Source organism: Schistocerca gregaria, chromosome 11 (assembly GCF_023897955.1).
Source record: "Schistocerca gregaria isolate iqSchGreg1 chromosome 11, iqSchGreg1.2, whole genome shotgun sequence".
Classification (NCBI taxonomy): domain Eukaryota; kingdom Metazoa; phylum Arthropoda; class Insecta; order Orthoptera; family Acrididae; genus Schistocerca; species Schistocerca gregaria.
In genome coordinates this window covers 134,712,430-134,731,184 of record NC_064930.1, presented here as the reverse complement: position 1 = coordinate 134,731,184, position 18,755 = coordinate 134,712,430, and the positions used below count along the sequence as shown (strand labels likewise).

General features: G+C 39.2%; 2 protein-coding genes across 3 annotated transcripts in view; both read left to right on the top strand.

Moving 5' to 3' along the window:
• Window positions 1-784: 784 nt before the first annotated feature.
• The window catches only part of LOC126295471 (treacle protein-like), a 270,716-nt gene continuing 252,745 nt past the window's right edge, over window positions 785-18,755 (top strand). Inside the window, exon 1 of one of the 2 annotated variants that reach the window (XM_049988006.1) lies at window positions 785-1,166. The gene's annotated coding sequence lies outside the window, so the exon portion shown is untranslated. The remainder of the gene's footprint in view (window positions 1,167-18,755) is intronic. The other variant, XM_049988007.1, reaches the window with a different exon arrangement.
• LOC126295472 (E3 ubiquitin-protein ligase SIAH1-like) overlaps window positions 970-18,755 on the top strand; it is a 57,149-nt gene continuing 39,363 nt past the window's right edge. The window contains exons 1-2 of the mRNA XM_049988009.1: window positions 970-2,573; window positions 12,298-12,618. Coding sequence (XP_049843966.1) covers window positions 2,310-2,573; window positions 12,298-12,618 — 585 coding nt within the window. The 5' untranslated portion in view covers window positions 970-2,309. The remainder of the gene's footprint in view (window positions 2,574-12,297; window positions 12,619-18,755) is intronic.

Here is an 18,755-nt window from a genome sequence, read left to right as displayed (position 1 = left end):
TTAGTATTGTTTTAGCAAACGTCAGTATCTTCCAGAAATGTACACATGGTATGTGATTACTGACTGGCAATTTACAGTAAGCAAATTACATCTATGTTAATGTCAAGCTGTTGTTTTAATCACAAATTATTGAACCTGTCGAAGGTCATCAGTGAACTTACTGCTGATTTTAGCAGTGCCTGCTGTACTTAATTTATCACTAACGAAGTGTCCGTGGTTGAAATTAATGTGTAATCCATTTCTTATTTAATATGAAGGGCGTTGCATTGACATGATTTGCTGCTTACTTACCATTCTTCCCAAAAACTATTTTGTAACAATTTGGCTGTCACTTTAGTAAGCACAGATTGCTATTTATATGAAGGGGCCTGGGTGCTTAAAATTACATGTCAGATAAATAGTACCGTTCGTATTTATACAATATAGTAAATCATACAGCTAATTTTCACCCGGTAGGTCTACATGACGGAATTCCACCATGAGCAACAACTGAGTGTAATAAGTGGCATGTCGCAACTTTTGAAGTAGTACTTGTTGTTTCCAAGCTCTTAAATGTGTTTTTGCTGGATATAGGCTCGCTTTAGTACTATAAGTTTTGGTTTCTCTTGACTTTCTCCTTTCGTCATTGTTTACTGTGTTGCATAATAACCGGCTCGAAGACACTTCTGCTTTCTTTTCCCGGCTGCGACGTAGTAGCAATGAGCTTATGAGCATGTGTTGGCGGAAGTCGCGCACTTCACATAAGTTATATCAGCGATGTTGAATATAATATTCACATAGTGTAGGTTCTGACCGAGTACATCACTACCATTTATTAAAGCCATGTTTAACTGAAGACAATAATTTATTGAACGATCTCTACTGGTTCTGTCTTCCAGACCTAACTTCATTCACTTATATTTTCAACAAGAAACATTTTTAGGCTGTGGTGTGCAATATCTCTTATCGAACGTCTCTGGACTGCATTCGCACGTAATGGACGCCTGTATTGGGTGCAGGAAGTAAAAGATTGACGTAATTAAAGTCTTGATAGTTGTGGTTCGTTGGGCAGCCGCCCCCCTCATATTATAGTATTTGTTGTGCTTTTTAATACACATTTTGGATTAGGAATTCTGAGACATCTAAGGAGTGTCCACACGCAACACACTGTTGCGAAATACTATTAGGTAAAATAGTCGTAGAGCCTGTGTAAAAATGACATACATATATTTTATTAACCAAGGCGTTCTCACATGAGATTTTCGCACGCTTCACTGTTGCCTCGGAGGATTATACCCATATTGTTCATTTAATCACCATAACAAATAGTGTATCAAGCGCAGTGATATTGAATATAAAGGCGTGTTTATTACCGTCATTGGCATAGGTTTTCTTTATGCGGATGATGCTGTCGCTGGACAAAGTAACACATTACAGCCCACATTGTGGCTGAAGTATACGCGATGAAATACGCTGCCGTTGTTTTAGGCGCAGTTCTTGGACTAACCCTGTGATCAATACAGTTCGTGTCCAAACTAGTTAGCCTAAGAAGAGGCGTGACGTACTTTGATTTGTAATTTTAGACACAGTGTATGACACTTCCAAATAAATTAAAGTAAGCCATTTGAAAAATAATAAAAAAAAAATTAGAGGCAAACGTAGCTTCGTAGAAAATTGCGAATTTCCTTTTTAAGTTAAGTGTTGGGATAGCCATTCCGCCTAATAAAAACAAACATCGAAATATCCATGTGCAGTAAAAAAAAAATCGTAGTATGATCCCGGGAAAGTCTACGGTTCTGTCTATCGCTTTCGTAGCTTGATTTATGTATTTCGAGTAAATGCCTTCTTCCTTTGAAACATAACGGGGAAAATTATCAGGTGCGTTATTTGTTACCTCGGTTAGGCCTAAGCTTAATAGTGCAGAGAAAGTTGTTAATTAGCAGTAATTTGAATTCGCAATTATAATAGTGGGGGAATAATATTGTGGCGGATAAAGTTTCCTGTCGATTGAAAGTTTCATAGCTTGTATGTTTGTGTGAATTAGGGCTGTATTATTGTGTGAGCAGTAAATCATCTGCAGAGATAATCATCTTGCAGTCTGTAGTAAGGAAGCTTCAGACCAGAAGAATAGGACTGAAGGACATTCAGCAATAGGAGATCAAAAATTTGTTGCACTGGAGGAAGATCACATAATCACTGCACTGGACGAAGACGAAACGGATTCAGCACTGGAGGAAGATCAAAGCAGCCACCACATAGGAGGAAGACCAAAGCAGCTGACTACGCTGCCGAAAACACAGCACAGTCGTTTCAAGAGACCTGCCAACAGAATGTCCCTAGCACTTAAGTCTGGAGGAGGTAGTAGAGGTGGGCCCTCATCCTCTGGGGGGGCTGGGGCGAGTTCATCAGCAGCTACGCTATCTGCAGATTTAGCTTCCCTGTTTGAGTGCCCAGTCTGCTTTGACTATGTACTGCCTCCCATTCTGCAGTGCCAGTCTGGTCACCTGGTTTGTTCCCAGTGTCGCCCGAAACTCACTTGCTGCCCCACATGCCGTGGCCCACTTGGAAACATCCGCAATCTTGCAATGGAAAAGGTAAATATGGTTTAAACATTGATTATACTATACTCTTTTCAATTTGACTTATTTTTTGTCCTCTTCAGCCAGTAGACTTATTATGAATTATTTATTTATTTTACCTGGCAAGATTAGGGCCTTCAGGCCCTCTCTTACACCTAACCAGGCATACTCAGATTGAACAAGTTACAGTTTCTACATAACATTAAGGACATTAAGTGTATTATGCAGTATTGATGTTAAAGAAAAAAATAGATATTATAACAGTAGTACAATGATAATTATAACAATCAATAATAATTATAATAATAATAATAATAATGACTATGTATATGAAAGTAAACATACTTTTCTTTTTTGAATGTCAGTCCCATTGTTAGTTGGGAATTTTCTCGTTATGTTCTTGCAGCTTGTGAGTTATTCTCATCGAGCAGAGACATAAGATGATAGAATGGGGTGAAAGAGATATATAAGAGGTAGATACGTTAGAGGAAGAGAAATAGAATGGTAAAATTCAAAGCTGTGATGGAGAGGAGAAAGAAAGAGATGGGAGGGGCAGAACAATGGTGGCTATACCATCCCTAATATGTACCATATTTTTTACTGGTCCCCTTGTGGGCAAAAGCAACTTACACGAAACCATTAGGTGTGTGGATGTGCGCATGCATGCATTCGTGCAATCTGCTATCCTTACTTATTAAGTTTATTTTAAAAAGCACGAGTGTCCCCACAATGTTGATACAGGATATGAAGGTGAAATACTAGAGGTCTTAAACAGTGGTTTGTTTGTGTTTCTAGGTTTATATCCAAACAAGATTCTAATGACTCTTCTTCTTTTTCTTTTTTTTTCCCCAATTTGAATGCGCTGGTAGCTGTTTTTTAGTTCCCCCAAAATGTGACCTCATAATCTTTACAGTTTTCTCACTAGATCAGGAACTGAGTGGGCAAAGATAACTGTTCACAGAAGATTCCAGTGGACTTGTCCCAAGAGTTTGTTTGTAGGTCTGTCAGATGATTTGAATGTATTTGTGTTACTGCAGTCTTCTAATGACTAGCATGGATAAAGCACAGCTGTTTGCAGTGATCACTTATCCTGACTATCAGACTTCTTATGTTCACTGTACAATTTATATTTCAGATGTCACATTTAGCATATTTGATAGAATGTACTTCTAGGTTTTTTGTTTCTTTGGTTTGGTCTAGAATACACAAAATTTTATTTCTTAATAGATAATAAGTTACTGAGGTAAACAAACATAACTGGGATTACTACTTGGGAATGAAGTATGTATGTTCAGAATCTGCCAAGTGCACTTAACTTAATGGCGGCTTTCTAGCATATGTGTTTTCAAGGGTAGCAATAAGAACAAGTAGTTGTTATTTTACTATTATCTCCATTGTTGTAATCCACAAGGTTTGAAATCCTCAAGAAGACTTAATGAAATTTGTTTAGTTTGCTGATGATACAAACATAGCAATAAATAGCAAAATTAAGTGTAGTCTTAGAAAGATCAGCTAATAAAATATTTCTGGACATTAATCGCTGGTTCCTAGTCAATTCTTTGTCACTAAACTGTGTAAAAACACACTACATGCACTTCAGAACTTGTAAGGGGTGTCCCACGACTATATGCCTAACACACGCTGACAAGCAGTGTTAAATTATTGGGATTACAGCTTGATAATAAATTCAACTGGGAGCAGCTCACCACAGAACTGCTGAAGCGTCGTAACTAATCTCTGTTTGCAATGTGAATTGTCAGAAATAGGGGATATAAAAATGATGAAGCTGGCATAGTATGCTTACTCTCATTCCATAATGTCATATGGGATTATTTTTTAGGGTAAGTCATCAAGCCAAGCTAAAGTTTTCTGGGTACAAAAGTGTGTAATAAGACTTATATGTGGTGTGAACTCAAGAACATCCTGCAGAAGCCTGTTTAGGTAACTGGGGTTACTAACTACCCCTTCCCAATATATTTATTCCTTAATGTAATTTGTCATTATAAATATATCACTTTTTCAAACCAACAGTTCAATTCATGGAATCAATACTAGAAATAAGAATAATCTTCACAGAGATTTAATGTCACTTAATCTTGTACAAAAAGGTATGCATTATTCAAGAACACACATTTTCAATAACTTGCCAGCAGCCATAAAAAGCTTAACAAGCAATGAAATTCAGTTTAAGAGAAGACTAAAGGATTTATTGGTGGCCAACTCCTTCTACTCCCTTGATGAATTTCTCATTATAACCAACTGAATGTGTTCATTGTAAATAAGTATTGTAGTAGCTCTATTATATGTTCATTAGTTTATAAATAAAATATTTTTTTAAATTTTAAGTTTAGTAAATGTTCGTAAAATGGTTCTTCCATATAGTGTTCATGAAAAAAATGACAATCATTCCACTTGGGACCCGTGGAAAGTACATTAGCTTACTTGTTTCAGTTATAAATATTTGTCATGCATTATTGTTTTCCTGGCATGTTCTACATTCTGGAGGACCTCCTCACTACGGATCAATTGGAATGAAAGTAAATCTAATCTAAAGTGCACCACTAACTCCCAGAATAAATATGGTACACTGCAGATGTGGCATCATGTGAACAGCTAAATGAAAATAAGGAAAAAATACATTCTTAATATTTGCAACCATTCTCAATCAATTGCACTTTCAATACTGATTGATTTAGATCAGAATAACCACTACTTTACTTTTGGAAATGAACGTTTGTTATTGTTTGTAAAGAAATATCATCTGCTTCATTTTTTATAATTTGTTTATGTCCAATGATTCTTATGCAATTTAAGTCTGGAAGTGCAGACACAAGTGTAACCATCTCTCTCCCACCCTCACCCTGTAGCATTTCTCATAGTTTGACTGATATACTGTACTGGAGTATAGGTTTACATAGGTCCGTAGTGTGGTACTGAATACTTTTAAGAGATTTGCCTTTAGGTATATATAATGCAGGTTTTCGGAATTAAACTCTCTGAAAATTATGGCTAAAGTGCGCAAACAGTGTCCGCAGCTCTCCAGTTTTGCGCTGTTGCTGCTGCTGGCAATTTATTGTTGTTCGTAGCTTGTCACGAGACAGAATATGATAGCTAGTGAGAATTGTTAACTATTACAATCCTGGTTGTCACAAATATTGGGCTGTTTCTTCTGAATATATCATGATTTCCTAAGTTATGGTTAGAACTCGTGATTCATAGCGTTCGCTTCCCATCATTCACTATTGGAATTGTTAACCAACAGCACAAAACGCAAAAGCTGCTTACAATGTAAGTGCACTTTTCCAAAATTAAATTTAAAAAGTGGACTGAATGTTGGTATTGGGCTGCACTATCTTGAAGACATAATTATTAATGATAGTTTCAGCACACTGAGGAATGTGCAGCAGATATCACTGAAAGAAAATCTTGTTGCCAGTAAGAACAGAAAATAAAGAAAATGCTGCTTGGACAACACTATAGTTGAATTGGTGCACGTGGATCCGTGGCAGTTATGGTCTGGGCACAGCAGCTTTGTGGGCTCAACTCAACCAATAACGTAACATGATTTTGTAAACATCTCTATGGCAATGCCTCAGTGTCATCACAGCTCTGATGGGTATTTTTTCACTCGCAGCTGTCAGTGCTTCACAGTTTGAAGTTTGCAGCAGCACTATGAGAATTCGGGGATCTTCCTGTGCCATCTTGACTATAGTAATTCAGATCATTTTTTTCATCACAACTGAGATTCTTATTTCGGATGAAGTCATTAGGTTCGATTCCCAGCTGGGTCAGAGATTTTCTCCGCTCAGGTACTAGGTGTTGTATTGTCCTAATCATCATCATCATCATCATCTCATCCCCATCGACACACAAGTCGCCGAAGTGGTGTCAACTGAAAAGTCTTGCACCAGGTGACCAGCCTACCTAACGGGAGGCCCTAGCCACACGACATTTCAATTCATTATTATTGTTTAAACATAAAAAGTGCACAAGAGAAAACACTGACACACACACACACGTGTGTGATGACATTGTACCTTGTGCGGCAGAGAGAGAGAATTGTGGTAGGGGGAGGGGGGATTGCTATATAGCTCAAAAAAGCATTCGGAAGCTTGTAGTCTCGGACTACTTTATGTGTGTCTCAACAACTTGACACAATTTTTTTTTAAACTCCTTAAATTGTTTTCACGAAAGTACCATGTACAAGTTTTTGTGGTGAAACTAAGTACTGCTATCTTTGTTATGAGAATAATCTTCGCTGTCCTTAACATTGGATTACAACGGCTTATTCGCTTCACTTGCGTTCACTCTACTACCTCCTATGGTACCATATTTTGGGTCAGTTCTGCGCACTCCCCAATAATATTCTTTCCCCAGAAAAGAGCAGACACACACATCTGTGTTGTCAGTTTGTGTAATTTGTGTAGTTATTCTTCAGATGTGTAGGAATTCCAGCTCAGCAATCTCTACTTACATACGCCATCATGGGATTTGACTCATTCAGTAGAGGCTGCTAGATTGATTCGATGAACACAAACGAAAAAGATTTGCACTGAAGTAAGATGCCCTTGAGCATTTTACTGAAAGTTAAGCACTATTTACCAGATGTCAGTTTTACTACACTTTTTGCAGGCCTAAAAGAACTGAAGCTGTGGATTCAGGAAAACCCTTGATAGTCAAGATCGCTGTCTTATTTGATTACTAGTTTCAGCTTACACGCAAGCCACTTTCAGATAAAAACAAAATAAATTGCTTACTGTAGAACTGCCAAATGGCAGGATGTGTCTTCATAATTTGTGTGAGCAGTATTGTTTGTAGCATAGCCATGGTGTAGGTTACCCAGAATAATAGGTTGTCATACGCAGTAGTTCCAGGGGCAACAGTTTGGATAATTGACTGATTTGGCCCTGTAATACTACCCAAAACAGCCTTGCTGTTGTGGTACTGCGAACGGCTGAAAGCAAGGGGAAACTACAGCCATAATTTTTCCCGAGGGCATGCAGCTTTACTGTATGATTAAATGATGATGGTGTCCTTTTGGGGACTACTCAAGAGGATGTTGTTATCACGAGCAAGAAAACTGGCGTTGTATGGATTGGAGCGTGTATGTCAGATCCCTTAATCGAGCAGGTAGGCTAGAAAATTTAAAAAGAGAAATGGATGGGTTAAAGTTAGATATAGTGAGAATTAGTGAAGTTCGGTGGCAAGAGGAACAAGACTTTTGGTCAGGTGAATACAGGGTTATAAATACAAAATCAAGTAGGGGTAATGCAGGAGTACAAGTTTATATGCCAACTAGCTCTGCAGATGATGATGAAATTGATGAAATGTATGATGATGGGATAAAAGAAATTATTCAGGTAGTGAAGGGAGATGAAAAATTAATAGTCATGGGTGACTGGAATTCGACAGTAGGTAGAGAAGGAAACATAGTAGGAGAATATGGATTGGGGCTAAGAAATGAAAGAGGAAGCCGCCTGATAGAATTCTGCACAGAGCACAACTTAATCATAGCTAGCACTTGGTTTAAGAATCATAAAAGAAGGTTGTTTACATGGAAGAAGCCTGGAGATGTTGACAGGTTTCAGACAGATTATATAATGGTAAGACAGAGATTTAGGAACCAGATTTTAAATTGTAAGACATTTCCAGGGGCAGATGCGGACTTTGACCACAATCTGTTGGTTATGAACTGTAGATTAAAACTGAAGAAACTGCAAAGAGGTGGGAATTTAAGGAGATGGGACCTGGATAAACTGGCTAAACCAGAGGTTGTACAGTGTTTCAGGGAGAGCATAAGGGAACAATTGATAAGAATGGGGGAAAGAAATACAGTAGAAGAAAAATGGGTAGCTTTGAGGAATGAAATAGTGAAGGCAGCAGAGGATCAAGTAGGTAAAAAGACGAGAGCTAGTAGAAATCCTTGGGTAACGGAAGAGTTACTGAATTTAATTGATGAAATACAAAAATGCAGTAAGTGAAGCAGGCAAAAAGGAATACAAACATCTCAAAAATGAGATCCACAGGAAGTGCAAAATGACTAAGCAGGGAAGGCTAGAGGACTAATGTAAGGATATTGATAGTACCTACAAGAAAATTAGAGATACCTTTGGAGAAAAGAGAACCACTTGCATGAGTATCAAGAGCTCAGATGGAAACCCAGTTCTAAGCAAAGAAGGGAAAGCAGAAAGCTGGAAGGAGTATATAAAGGCTCTATACAGGGGCGATGTTCTTGAGGACAATATTATGGAAATTGAAGAGGAGGTAGATGAAGATGAAATGGGAGATCGTAGAGGGAGACCAAGAGATGAATACACTAGGCAGATTCAGGTTGCAGTAAGTATTGGGAGATGAAGCAGCTTGCACAGGATAGGGTAGCATGGAGAGCTGCATCAAACCAGTCTCAGGACTGAGGGCCACAACAACAACAACAACAACAACAACAACAAACTTTTTGAAGGGTTAAACCTCCGTCATATAGACTTATGTCAATAAGGCAGAGATGTCTTGTGTGTATGACTTGAGTAGCACGTGACTGTCTGGGTAGGAGAAGATACACACACAACACTACTTTAGCACACGGCTCACAGTTACGTGGAGGTTCTTGATTGCGCAAGTGAACCATAATATAAATATCTTACAATAGTCACAGGAGCCTGACTTTCCTTTGTCACCTGGCTTGAAGGTATCGTTCTGTCAGCTTGTAAATCACTTACTTGTTTACCTACTTATTGAGTGCTCACTGTCCCTATAGAACATGTGCTGTATCAACAGACTGTGTCCACTGCGCTCTGTCCTTTACTGTTTCCTCCCGATTGACTGCATTCAAAGCCTCTGCGCCTTTGTCATCTTTCCATTCTGTTCCTTGGCCTACCCAGTATTATTTTTGTTGCAGTGTCAGGAATGAAAGCTTGTTTAGGAAATTGGGCCTCTGGCATACAGGTGATGTGGCTTGCCCATTAGACTTTTCTGATCTCTTGGTATTATAAAACATTGGGTTGGTTCGTGATCTATAAATTTTACTTCTCATCCTTGTTGTCAAAGTACACTTTGACAAAAAGAGACTCGACATTATGGAATTACCCTAATGGAACGGAAGTCAGTAGAGGTGATGTAAATGTACAAACAAATGATTACAGTGTCAGAAAAATTGGATGATTTATTGAAGAGAAAGACCTTTACAAAATGAACAAGTCAGTAATAGAATGTTACATGTCTGGTCCTTATGCAAGCAGTTGTTTGACTTGGTACTGACTCGTTGTTGTTAGATGTATTCCTGAAGGACATCTTACCAAATTTTGGCCAGTTGGTGCATTAGTCAAAATCCCGAGGTGGTTGGAGGGCCCCATAATGCTCCAGACATTCTCAAATTGGGGAGAGATCTGGCAACCTCGCTGGCAAAGGTAGGGTTTGGCAAGCATGAAGAAACACATCAGAAACTCCCAATGTGTGCAGATTGGCGTTACCTTGCAGAAATATAGGCTGAGTATCGCTTTCATTGCAGGGCAACAAAATGGGGCATAGAATATCTTTGATGCACCACATTGTTGTGAGGGGATCACGGATGAAAACCAAAGGGGTCCTGCAGTGGGAAGAAATGGTACCCCAAACCGTCACATCCTGTTGTCAAGCCGTATGGCATACGACAGTCGGGTTCGTATCCCTCCACTATCCAGGGAATCTCAAGACACGTCTTAGGCCTGTAATACCATTGACTGGAGCAGAATTGTCTTCAGTAATGAGTCCCACTTTGAATTGAGCCCTGATGACCAATTAAAACCTGTCTGGAGGTACCAGCCTGTCAGTCACCCACTTTACTACCCAACAACAAAGACTGATAGTCCGGGGTGCCATTTCATTTCATAGAAGGTCCCATTTGGTTGTCATCCGCGGCACTCTTACAGCATAGCAATACATCAACAGTATTCTACGCCCTGTTTTATTCCCCTTCACACCAAGCTATTCTGGGCTTACATTTAAGCAAGATAATGCCCTGATCACACACGGCGAGAGATTCTGCTTCTAGTCTTTGTACTTGCCAAACCCTACCTTGGCTAGCAGTTCCCTAGTTGAGAACATTTGAATCATTATGGCAGGACCTTCCAACTAGGTCAGGATTTTGATGATCTAATGTACAAGTTGGACAGAATTTGGGCTTGATTTGTGAAGCTCTTTCTCTTGAATAAATAACTCAGTTTTCCTGAAATTGTAATCATTTGTTTGTCACATCACTTGTACCGAATTCCATCCAATTCAGGTAATTTATATGTGGTGGGTGCATCATTTTTTAATCTTGGAGTGTATTTCTGTCACCGGGCACTAGGTTCTCTTCGTCACATTTCTTTCAAATGTTAAAAGCTTCTGCATCACCCTGTTATTTAGTGTCCAGCTTTGTTCACCATAGAGGACAATGGAGTGTGTAGTGGCATTGTAGATCTTCATATTTGTCAAATGTGGTGTGGCTTTAGACTTCATCTCTGAAGGAATATAGACATAAGGAGCCATAGGAATTCTTTCATTTACGCCAAAGGTATTTGATTATAACAACTGTACCATCTTCCCAGATACTTGAACAACTGATCAGCAGGTTGAACATGTCATCATAAACTGTGAAGTGCTGTTGTGCGTTTGTAGTTCTGTCTACTTGCGTTTGTTCTGTTTATTAACAGGAAGTCCTGCATTACTTTCTACTGTAGTGACCCTTTTGTGCATCTCACAAAGATCTCCCTCGCTTTCTATGTCTGTATCGTCTGCGTGAAGCAAATATCTGAATCCTGCCAGTTTTCATTTGTAGCCCATTACACTATCCAAATTTTCTCTGTTTGGACTTCCTCTGTAGTGAGAGTAAACAGTACACCTGATGATGCACCTCCCTGTCCTAATCTAGTTCTTATGGAGAAAGACTGGAAGTATGCTACTTCAGTCCGTAATATTGCTCGATTCACTATTGCATACTCTAAATATTACAGAGAGTTTATTTGGGATTTGCAAATCCTTAAAGGTTTTATAGAAGCTATCTTGATAAATACTGTCATAAGCTCTTCGAAAAGTTGTGAACAGTAACTGGACTGTCACTTTCTTGATATTTCTCAAGAATTTGCGTAAGAGCAAAAGCATTGTTAGTAGCTGAATGGTGTGCACAGAGTCCAATCAGATATTCTCCAGTGATATTTTCTGAAAATGCTTTTAGCTGTTCTAAAGTAATTATAGAAAGAGTCTGGTTTACCGCGTTCAGAAATCTGATGCCTCAGTAGCTACAGTGGTCTATCTTTCTTCGTTTCTAATGTATTGGACGAATGACTGCTGTCTGGTAATGCCTCAGTTTTCCAAATGAGCTGAATAAGTTTGCATGGCACATATTAGACAATTTTATGCAAGTTTTGTGCTGTGCTGCCACAAATGATGTTATTTTGAGGCATATGTAAAACACCATATCTTTTATTGTTAAGAAAAGCTTCAATTTTTACCGTTTGTTGTGTTCGTGGAATGTCTTCAGGCGACAGGTGTCTAGAATGTTCCCGTGTGCTTTCGTACACAGGAAAATAGTTTAATTAGCTCGTTTTGTCATCTACCAAACACTCGGCAAAGTCTCAGTTGCCTGCCACCCGAAGATGTTCGACGAACATTATCTGTAGAGGTAAGCATTCCGTAGTGGTCGGGGTGACGTTTTAATTGTACTTTGATGTCAAGTGCCGTCGTGTGTCGGCAGTTAAGAGAAACGGAATGCCCGTGCCCGCAGGTGGCATCGACGGTGACATTTCCGTGCCGCTATCAGACGACGGGCTGCCAGGCAGCGCTGCTGCACTCTGAGAAGGGCGACCACGAGGAGGGGTGCGAGTTCCGGCCGTACGGCTGCCCTTGCCCGGGTGCCTCGTGCAAGTGGCAGGGTGCACTGGACGCGGTGATGCCACACCTGGTGACGTCACACAAGTCGATCACGACGCTGCAGGGTGAGGACATAGTCTTCCTCGCCACAGATATCGGTCTGCCCGGGGCCGTCGACTGGGTCATGATGCAGTCTTGCTTTGGACACCACTTCATGCTGGTGCTTGAGAAGCAGGTAATGCTCACACAACCCCAGCTACCTTATGCTTGGATTTTCTGAGTCAGATTGAATATTTGTGTTATTTGTTCTAAAACAGTATATTTTTGTTGTATTCAGATAGATAAAAAATCTGTTCGCTAAGCGGCAGCAAAACATATGCGTAAAAGAATGTTATAATTAGGCAAGCTTTTGGAGAAGTCTAGGAAAAGGGTTAGATTTCAGAAAAGGCATCCAGAACTGTGGGTCAGGAGATACTGGATGGAAAGAGTGTTAATATATTTTTATTGCCAATGTTGATTGCTTTAGTGTTTTTAAATTGCTGGTATCAGTTCAGTGGGCACTGTCCTCAGATCAGTAGCTAAAGTAAAAATAACTTATGAACAGATACTTTACAAAATGCAGCACTGTTTTACACTATACCACCAAATACGAAATGTACCAGAAGGTACCTGATTGAATCAGCTCCAAGAGTAATTCATCCAACGTACTAACAAAATTTACATGCTATATCACAGCATGAAATAGTAGTTTGGCAGAAACCACATTATTTGCATACAGCTCATTGCAACTGCCAACAGGTGGCATCTGGTACATTTGTCACATATGAATGAAATACATGTACCCATTCTGAATTAACTCTCCATCCACGGGCAACACTGATGTGGGCGTTAAGCTCTTTCTAGATAATTTTGCGGGGTCCGCGATTATCGCATCAGAAGTAATTTCTACTCTATTCACAAGTCGGAAGATGTAACTTTCCCTTCAAATATTGCTCTGGAACACAGGCTGCTATTTTATCAAATCTTTTTCTGTTGCACTGGAACATTGAAGGTTACCATTTTCCTGGTTGAAACAGCAGGTGTTGTTTCTCACTTCTTCCAGTCTCTCATGTACTTAAATGTGGCAGCAGCTTTGTGACCACATTCCCCAGCTTGTGTGGAACCTTGCTTTAAGATACACAATACTCAGAAAATTGATCAATAAGTTTATTCTGCTTTTGTAACATTGAATGGCACGTTTCCTGCATGTCAATTAAAAATCAACTCTAAAATGAGTTATTGGTTTTCTTGTTACATTGCTGTAATTCTATCCTTACCACTATTCTAATACCAAATAAAAATGCACCCCAGTTTTGAATGGAAAAATTGGAAAATTGCCTACAGTTGGAGGGTTATAATTAATATTGTTTGTTTGTTGAGAAAATTGTTCTAAAAATAATTGATTAAATTTGTGGTTTGCCAGGGTTACAAACTGTGTAAAAAGGCACAAAATCTTGTTATTTGAATGACAGGTAATATCCGTATCCGTGGTGTTGCCGCAGACCTATGTTAATTTGCCATGTTCCCTCTTATGGTTGCTGCAAGTGGTCAGGGATTTTCTCCAAGAACATTGTTAGTTTTTGCATTTGTTGCAGTTTTTGTATAATTACTGCAACCTATAATATGTCTAAGAAGTCCCTGTTCCTATTAAGAAAATGCCAATCAACAGTTGTTCCTATTTCCAAAGTGCTGTTCTTGTCTGTCATCCTTTTCCACATGCAACTCGGGCCTGGCTACACAAGTTGAAATAGGTGCAGATGAAAAAACAAATGCAGTGCAGTATTGACTGTTAGTATGAGTCCCTTTCAGCAAACTTACTGTATGGTAGTTGAATTATTCACCCAGAGTAAGAAAATGGACAATTAACTGATGGTCTAGTTAAGTGTAGAGACTCTCCGCCTAGTATTTCAAAGTTCAAACCACAGTAGACAATTACAGTTCATGGAATGCCAAAAAAAAGTAAACTCAAGAGAGGAGAGAGTAAAAGTTTGTGAAATATATAGCAAACAGAAAGACACATAAAACTAACATGTATTTTCTTTGTTATAGAAAGCTTGAACAAAACCAACAGTTGTTTTCCCACACACTTGTAGCATTGTAAAACATAGTTATTTTCACTCAGAAATACCAATTTTGTATTACTTTCACTTGATGGCAGCAAACCTTTTAAATAGTGTCCTTTTTTTTAACATGATAGGCCTAACTTAAAAATTTGTTGCATTTTGCGCAGAAAAATATTGCCATGCTGATTGTACCTATTATGAGTGTGGTCACCAAATAATATCCCAAATAAATCGTAAAGGACCCAAAAATTTCTCTCATTTTTATGAAAAAATTTGAGGGGTGCTCAAATAAGTAATGGAACACATTTTTTCTCAGCCAGTTTTGCTTGAAAAAATATGGAACTTATTGTGGGACATAGTGGTATATTCCAATTACAGACCCTATAGTTTCATGAAATTCGGTAGGTGGTGGCACTATATGTAGCCTTTATGTCTCTAATGGAGGCGTGTTCCAAGCAGATAGATGTCATTGAGTTTCTTTTCGCAGAAAACCAGATAATTGTAGATATTCATTGGTGCTTGCAGAATGTTTACAGAGACCTGGCTGAAAACAAAAGCTTAATGAGTCATTCGTCAAGGTGCCTGTCATCATCGCAAGTTTACCGTATTTACTCGAATCGAAGCCACACTTTTTTTTCCGGTTTTTGTAATCCAAAAGACCACCTGCGGCTTAGAATTGAGTGCAAAGTAAGTGGAAGTTCTGAGAAATGTTGGTAAGTGCCGCCACAATTAACTTCTGCCATCGAATATATGTAGCACTACACAGGCATGCTTTGCAGGCACAAAGATAAATACTGGCGCCAAAACCTCTGCGTCAGTAAATAAATTTAAAGAAAAAAAAGGTGGAAGACGAGCTTTCTTCTCTGCCCTGAGTTTCGATCACTGCATTTTTATACATTGTCCAACGAAGTAAATACAAATTCCTTATTGTTCATCTTCGAATGTAACAGAATTTCAATGTACTACGAAAATCCGACTGTCAAGACTGTTTCGGATGTTTGTTAATATGGCCAACTCTATGTTCTGAATTTTATCCTACCTGTGAAAAGAGATGGTTGCTAATAGGAACTTTTATGAATTGTGAATCACATGCAGTATTCTCTTCACCATAAGAATAATACGAATATAAACATTTTGCCATGTATTCTTTCGTGTTTGCTGCTATCTCATTTAAATCTTGTCTGCCTAATAAACTACGAAACTAGAGTGAGACAACAGCAAACATGGAAGAATATACATATCATGTCATGTTTATATTCGTATTACTCTTATGCCTAATAGAGATACAGTCAGAAATGAACCACGGCAGTTGACTAGATTTTTAAATCTAAGATGACTCTAATTTCTGTACAGAAAGTAATGTACTAAAGAGGCGTCTGCAAAGATTTTCAAATGGAGAAAATTTTTCGCTAAACTCTTGTTCAGAACATCTTCTGTCACACGCAGTCTATTATTTGGTTCTTGTTGATCATTATCAAACAAAGCAGAAGTGTAAGTAACAACAAATAGAAGTCTCTCGCCATTCTTTCGCTAATGAGAAGATTCCTCTCTTTTTTTTTTTTTTTTTTAAGCGGCGGTAGCGCGTATAAAACCAAGCCATGCCATGAGCAGCGACAGGCCAGCGTAAACACTCATTATCAGAATGCGACAAACAATGCAGGACACAGTACAATAATGCATTTTCAGCTTAGTAACGTAAACCCCTATAACAAAGAGAATGGCACTTATCAAATTGAAGAAAAATAAGCAATCAATTCAAACCAGACCAAGCATGTGAAAAAGGCATTGTACCCGTATAAATACGGATGGAGTGCCTGATGCATAGCTATGGCTACCTGGTAAAGCTTAACTGCTAAGCTTATGACTCGAACCAAGGTACTATAGCTGTATAGTCATTTATTCGACTTAAATTGTCTCTCATATTACAATATTGACCAACTTTGTTTCGATTTGGAGATGCAGCCTAAAAGTTTTCTCTCCCCTTGAATTGGGAGTCTCATTTTTCAGGTGTGTCTTAGATTCAAGTAAATACGGTACACAAATCTATCTGATCTCCTGTGCACCGGCCAGCTGCACACGCTGAGACTCCTGCAGTGTTGGAAAGTGCGGACACTTCCATTTGAGGCGATAGACGGATCTCAGTGGATAACCTCGCTGCTAGACTTGGACGTATCTGTCGGTAGTGCTGACACACTCGTCCACTAGTCGGGGGTACTCAAAAGGTGTGTGGCTGCTGGGCTCCTCGCTGCCTAACAGAAGACCGTAAAGAGCAATGATGGTGGGCCATCTGTGTGGAAGCAGTATGTGGGTGGTTGGGAGGTACTGACACAGGGGTGGTTGGGAGGTACTGACACAGCAAGACGTTGGTTTCAGCATTGACCAGTGGTGTGGTACTGTGTGAGCATACAGGCCCTCACAGTAGGGGGTGTAAGACCATTGCATTGAACATAGATTACGTTAAAAAATAAGATTTGTAGCCGAGGGAGTTAGAAATAATGTGGTGTATCAGAGTCTCAAACATAGCCATCACGCTCTCAGAAAAAAGTACTGCATTACTTATTGAATGACCCTTGTGTAAGTTAAGGCATTAGTGTTATTTCTGACAGTTAGGTGAGTTTCCACAGTATAATTTCTCAAGACAATTCACATCCTATAACTGTTCGTTTTTGCAAAACAGAATTTTGCAAAAAGTTAGGTATTTTTTTCCAAATTTAGAGATGAAAAGACAGCTCAGAAGTGCGTGTGTGATAATATTGTGAACGAGGTTTTAATTAAAAGAATAATTAGATCTCTCTAAATTTTAGTTTTTTAATTACAGTTTCTTTATTTTCCCTTTCAATAAGAAATTGTCACAGATACCATTAATTAGGTAAGTATGTAACATTTTAACCAGTCAACAGAAAATTGAAATATTTTATTTTTTGATAGCTGTCATATGGAACCTCAACGTATATTTTTTTTCACATATTTTGAAATTTTGATGTGACACATTCTCTCTCGACCTGTACAGTTTGAGGTGAAATTAGCGATTTGCAAGTAGGCAATCTCTACCGGTGGTGCAGTGTGTGTTTTCCTGTTGTGAACTGTGGGAACTGTTTGAGGGTTCAAACATTTTACAAGCACCGCATAAAAAAAAAAGTATGTGGCACTAGCCTGTGATGGGGCTATTGCCCTGACTGTCTGTGGAGTGCAGCCTTTCTATGCTGGGGCACTAGGAGGGGAGGGTGGCAAGCCCACTGCCCTGGTTAGCTTATAACCCTGAGAAAGGTCCCTGGTATTCATTTGGTAGCAGTTAGTGAACCTGAGGCCATCCTGGAGGGCTTCAATTAGGAGTAGTCTGCTCCCCTTTGAGAGATTGAACCCAAGACCTCCAGGGCCAGAATCTACAGGTTTGCTTGCTAGACCACCATGGAGACTTAACACCATAAGCAATGTAATAAAATGAAACTCTTTGTTTGTGGGAACCCCACACTCGGCCTGCTTGAAGTATGACGTAATAGTTGTGTTTGGTTATATCTACACTTATACTCCGCAGATCACGTTCAACTGCTCAGCGGAAGGCACACATCACCTGCAGCAATGGTTAGGATTTCTTCCCATTTCCAGATGAAGTGTGTTTGCACATAAACGCATCTGCACACGTTGTAATTAGTGTGATTACATCTTCACAATCGGTACGGGTGATGTACGAGGGTGATTTGGTAAGTCTGGTAAAAAAATGAAGGAAAAATTTTTGTTTCATAAATAACTCGCTTTACTTCTCAACATAGTCCCTTTGACACGTATACACTGGGTCCAGCGATCCTCCAGTTTATCTATTAGGTATATTACATATGTAGAATTGTGGACAGTTGAAAATGTGGGTCTAACGGGAAGCGTGCAAGGGATAAGTCCCTGCAGTCGTGCTATCCATTTGTGTCCTCGGTGGCTCAGATGGACAGTGTGTCTGCCATGTAAGCAGGAGATCCCGGGTACGAGCCCCGGTCGGGTCACACATTTTCAGCTGTCCCCATCGAGGTATATCAACAACACCTGTCAGCAGCGGAGGGTTTCAATTAATTATCATTTGCATCCCTTTGGAAAAACAAAATTAGATCCTGTCTAACCCTGCAAAACACTCGTTGATTGCAGTTATCATTTCCTTCTTCCCAGTAAACCCATGTTTTAAACTGGGGAACAAAAAGAACTCACTTGGGACTAAGTGAGGTGAATAGGCTGGATGAGGAACTAATTCAAAGCCCAGTTCATGCACTTTTGCAATTGTTATTGC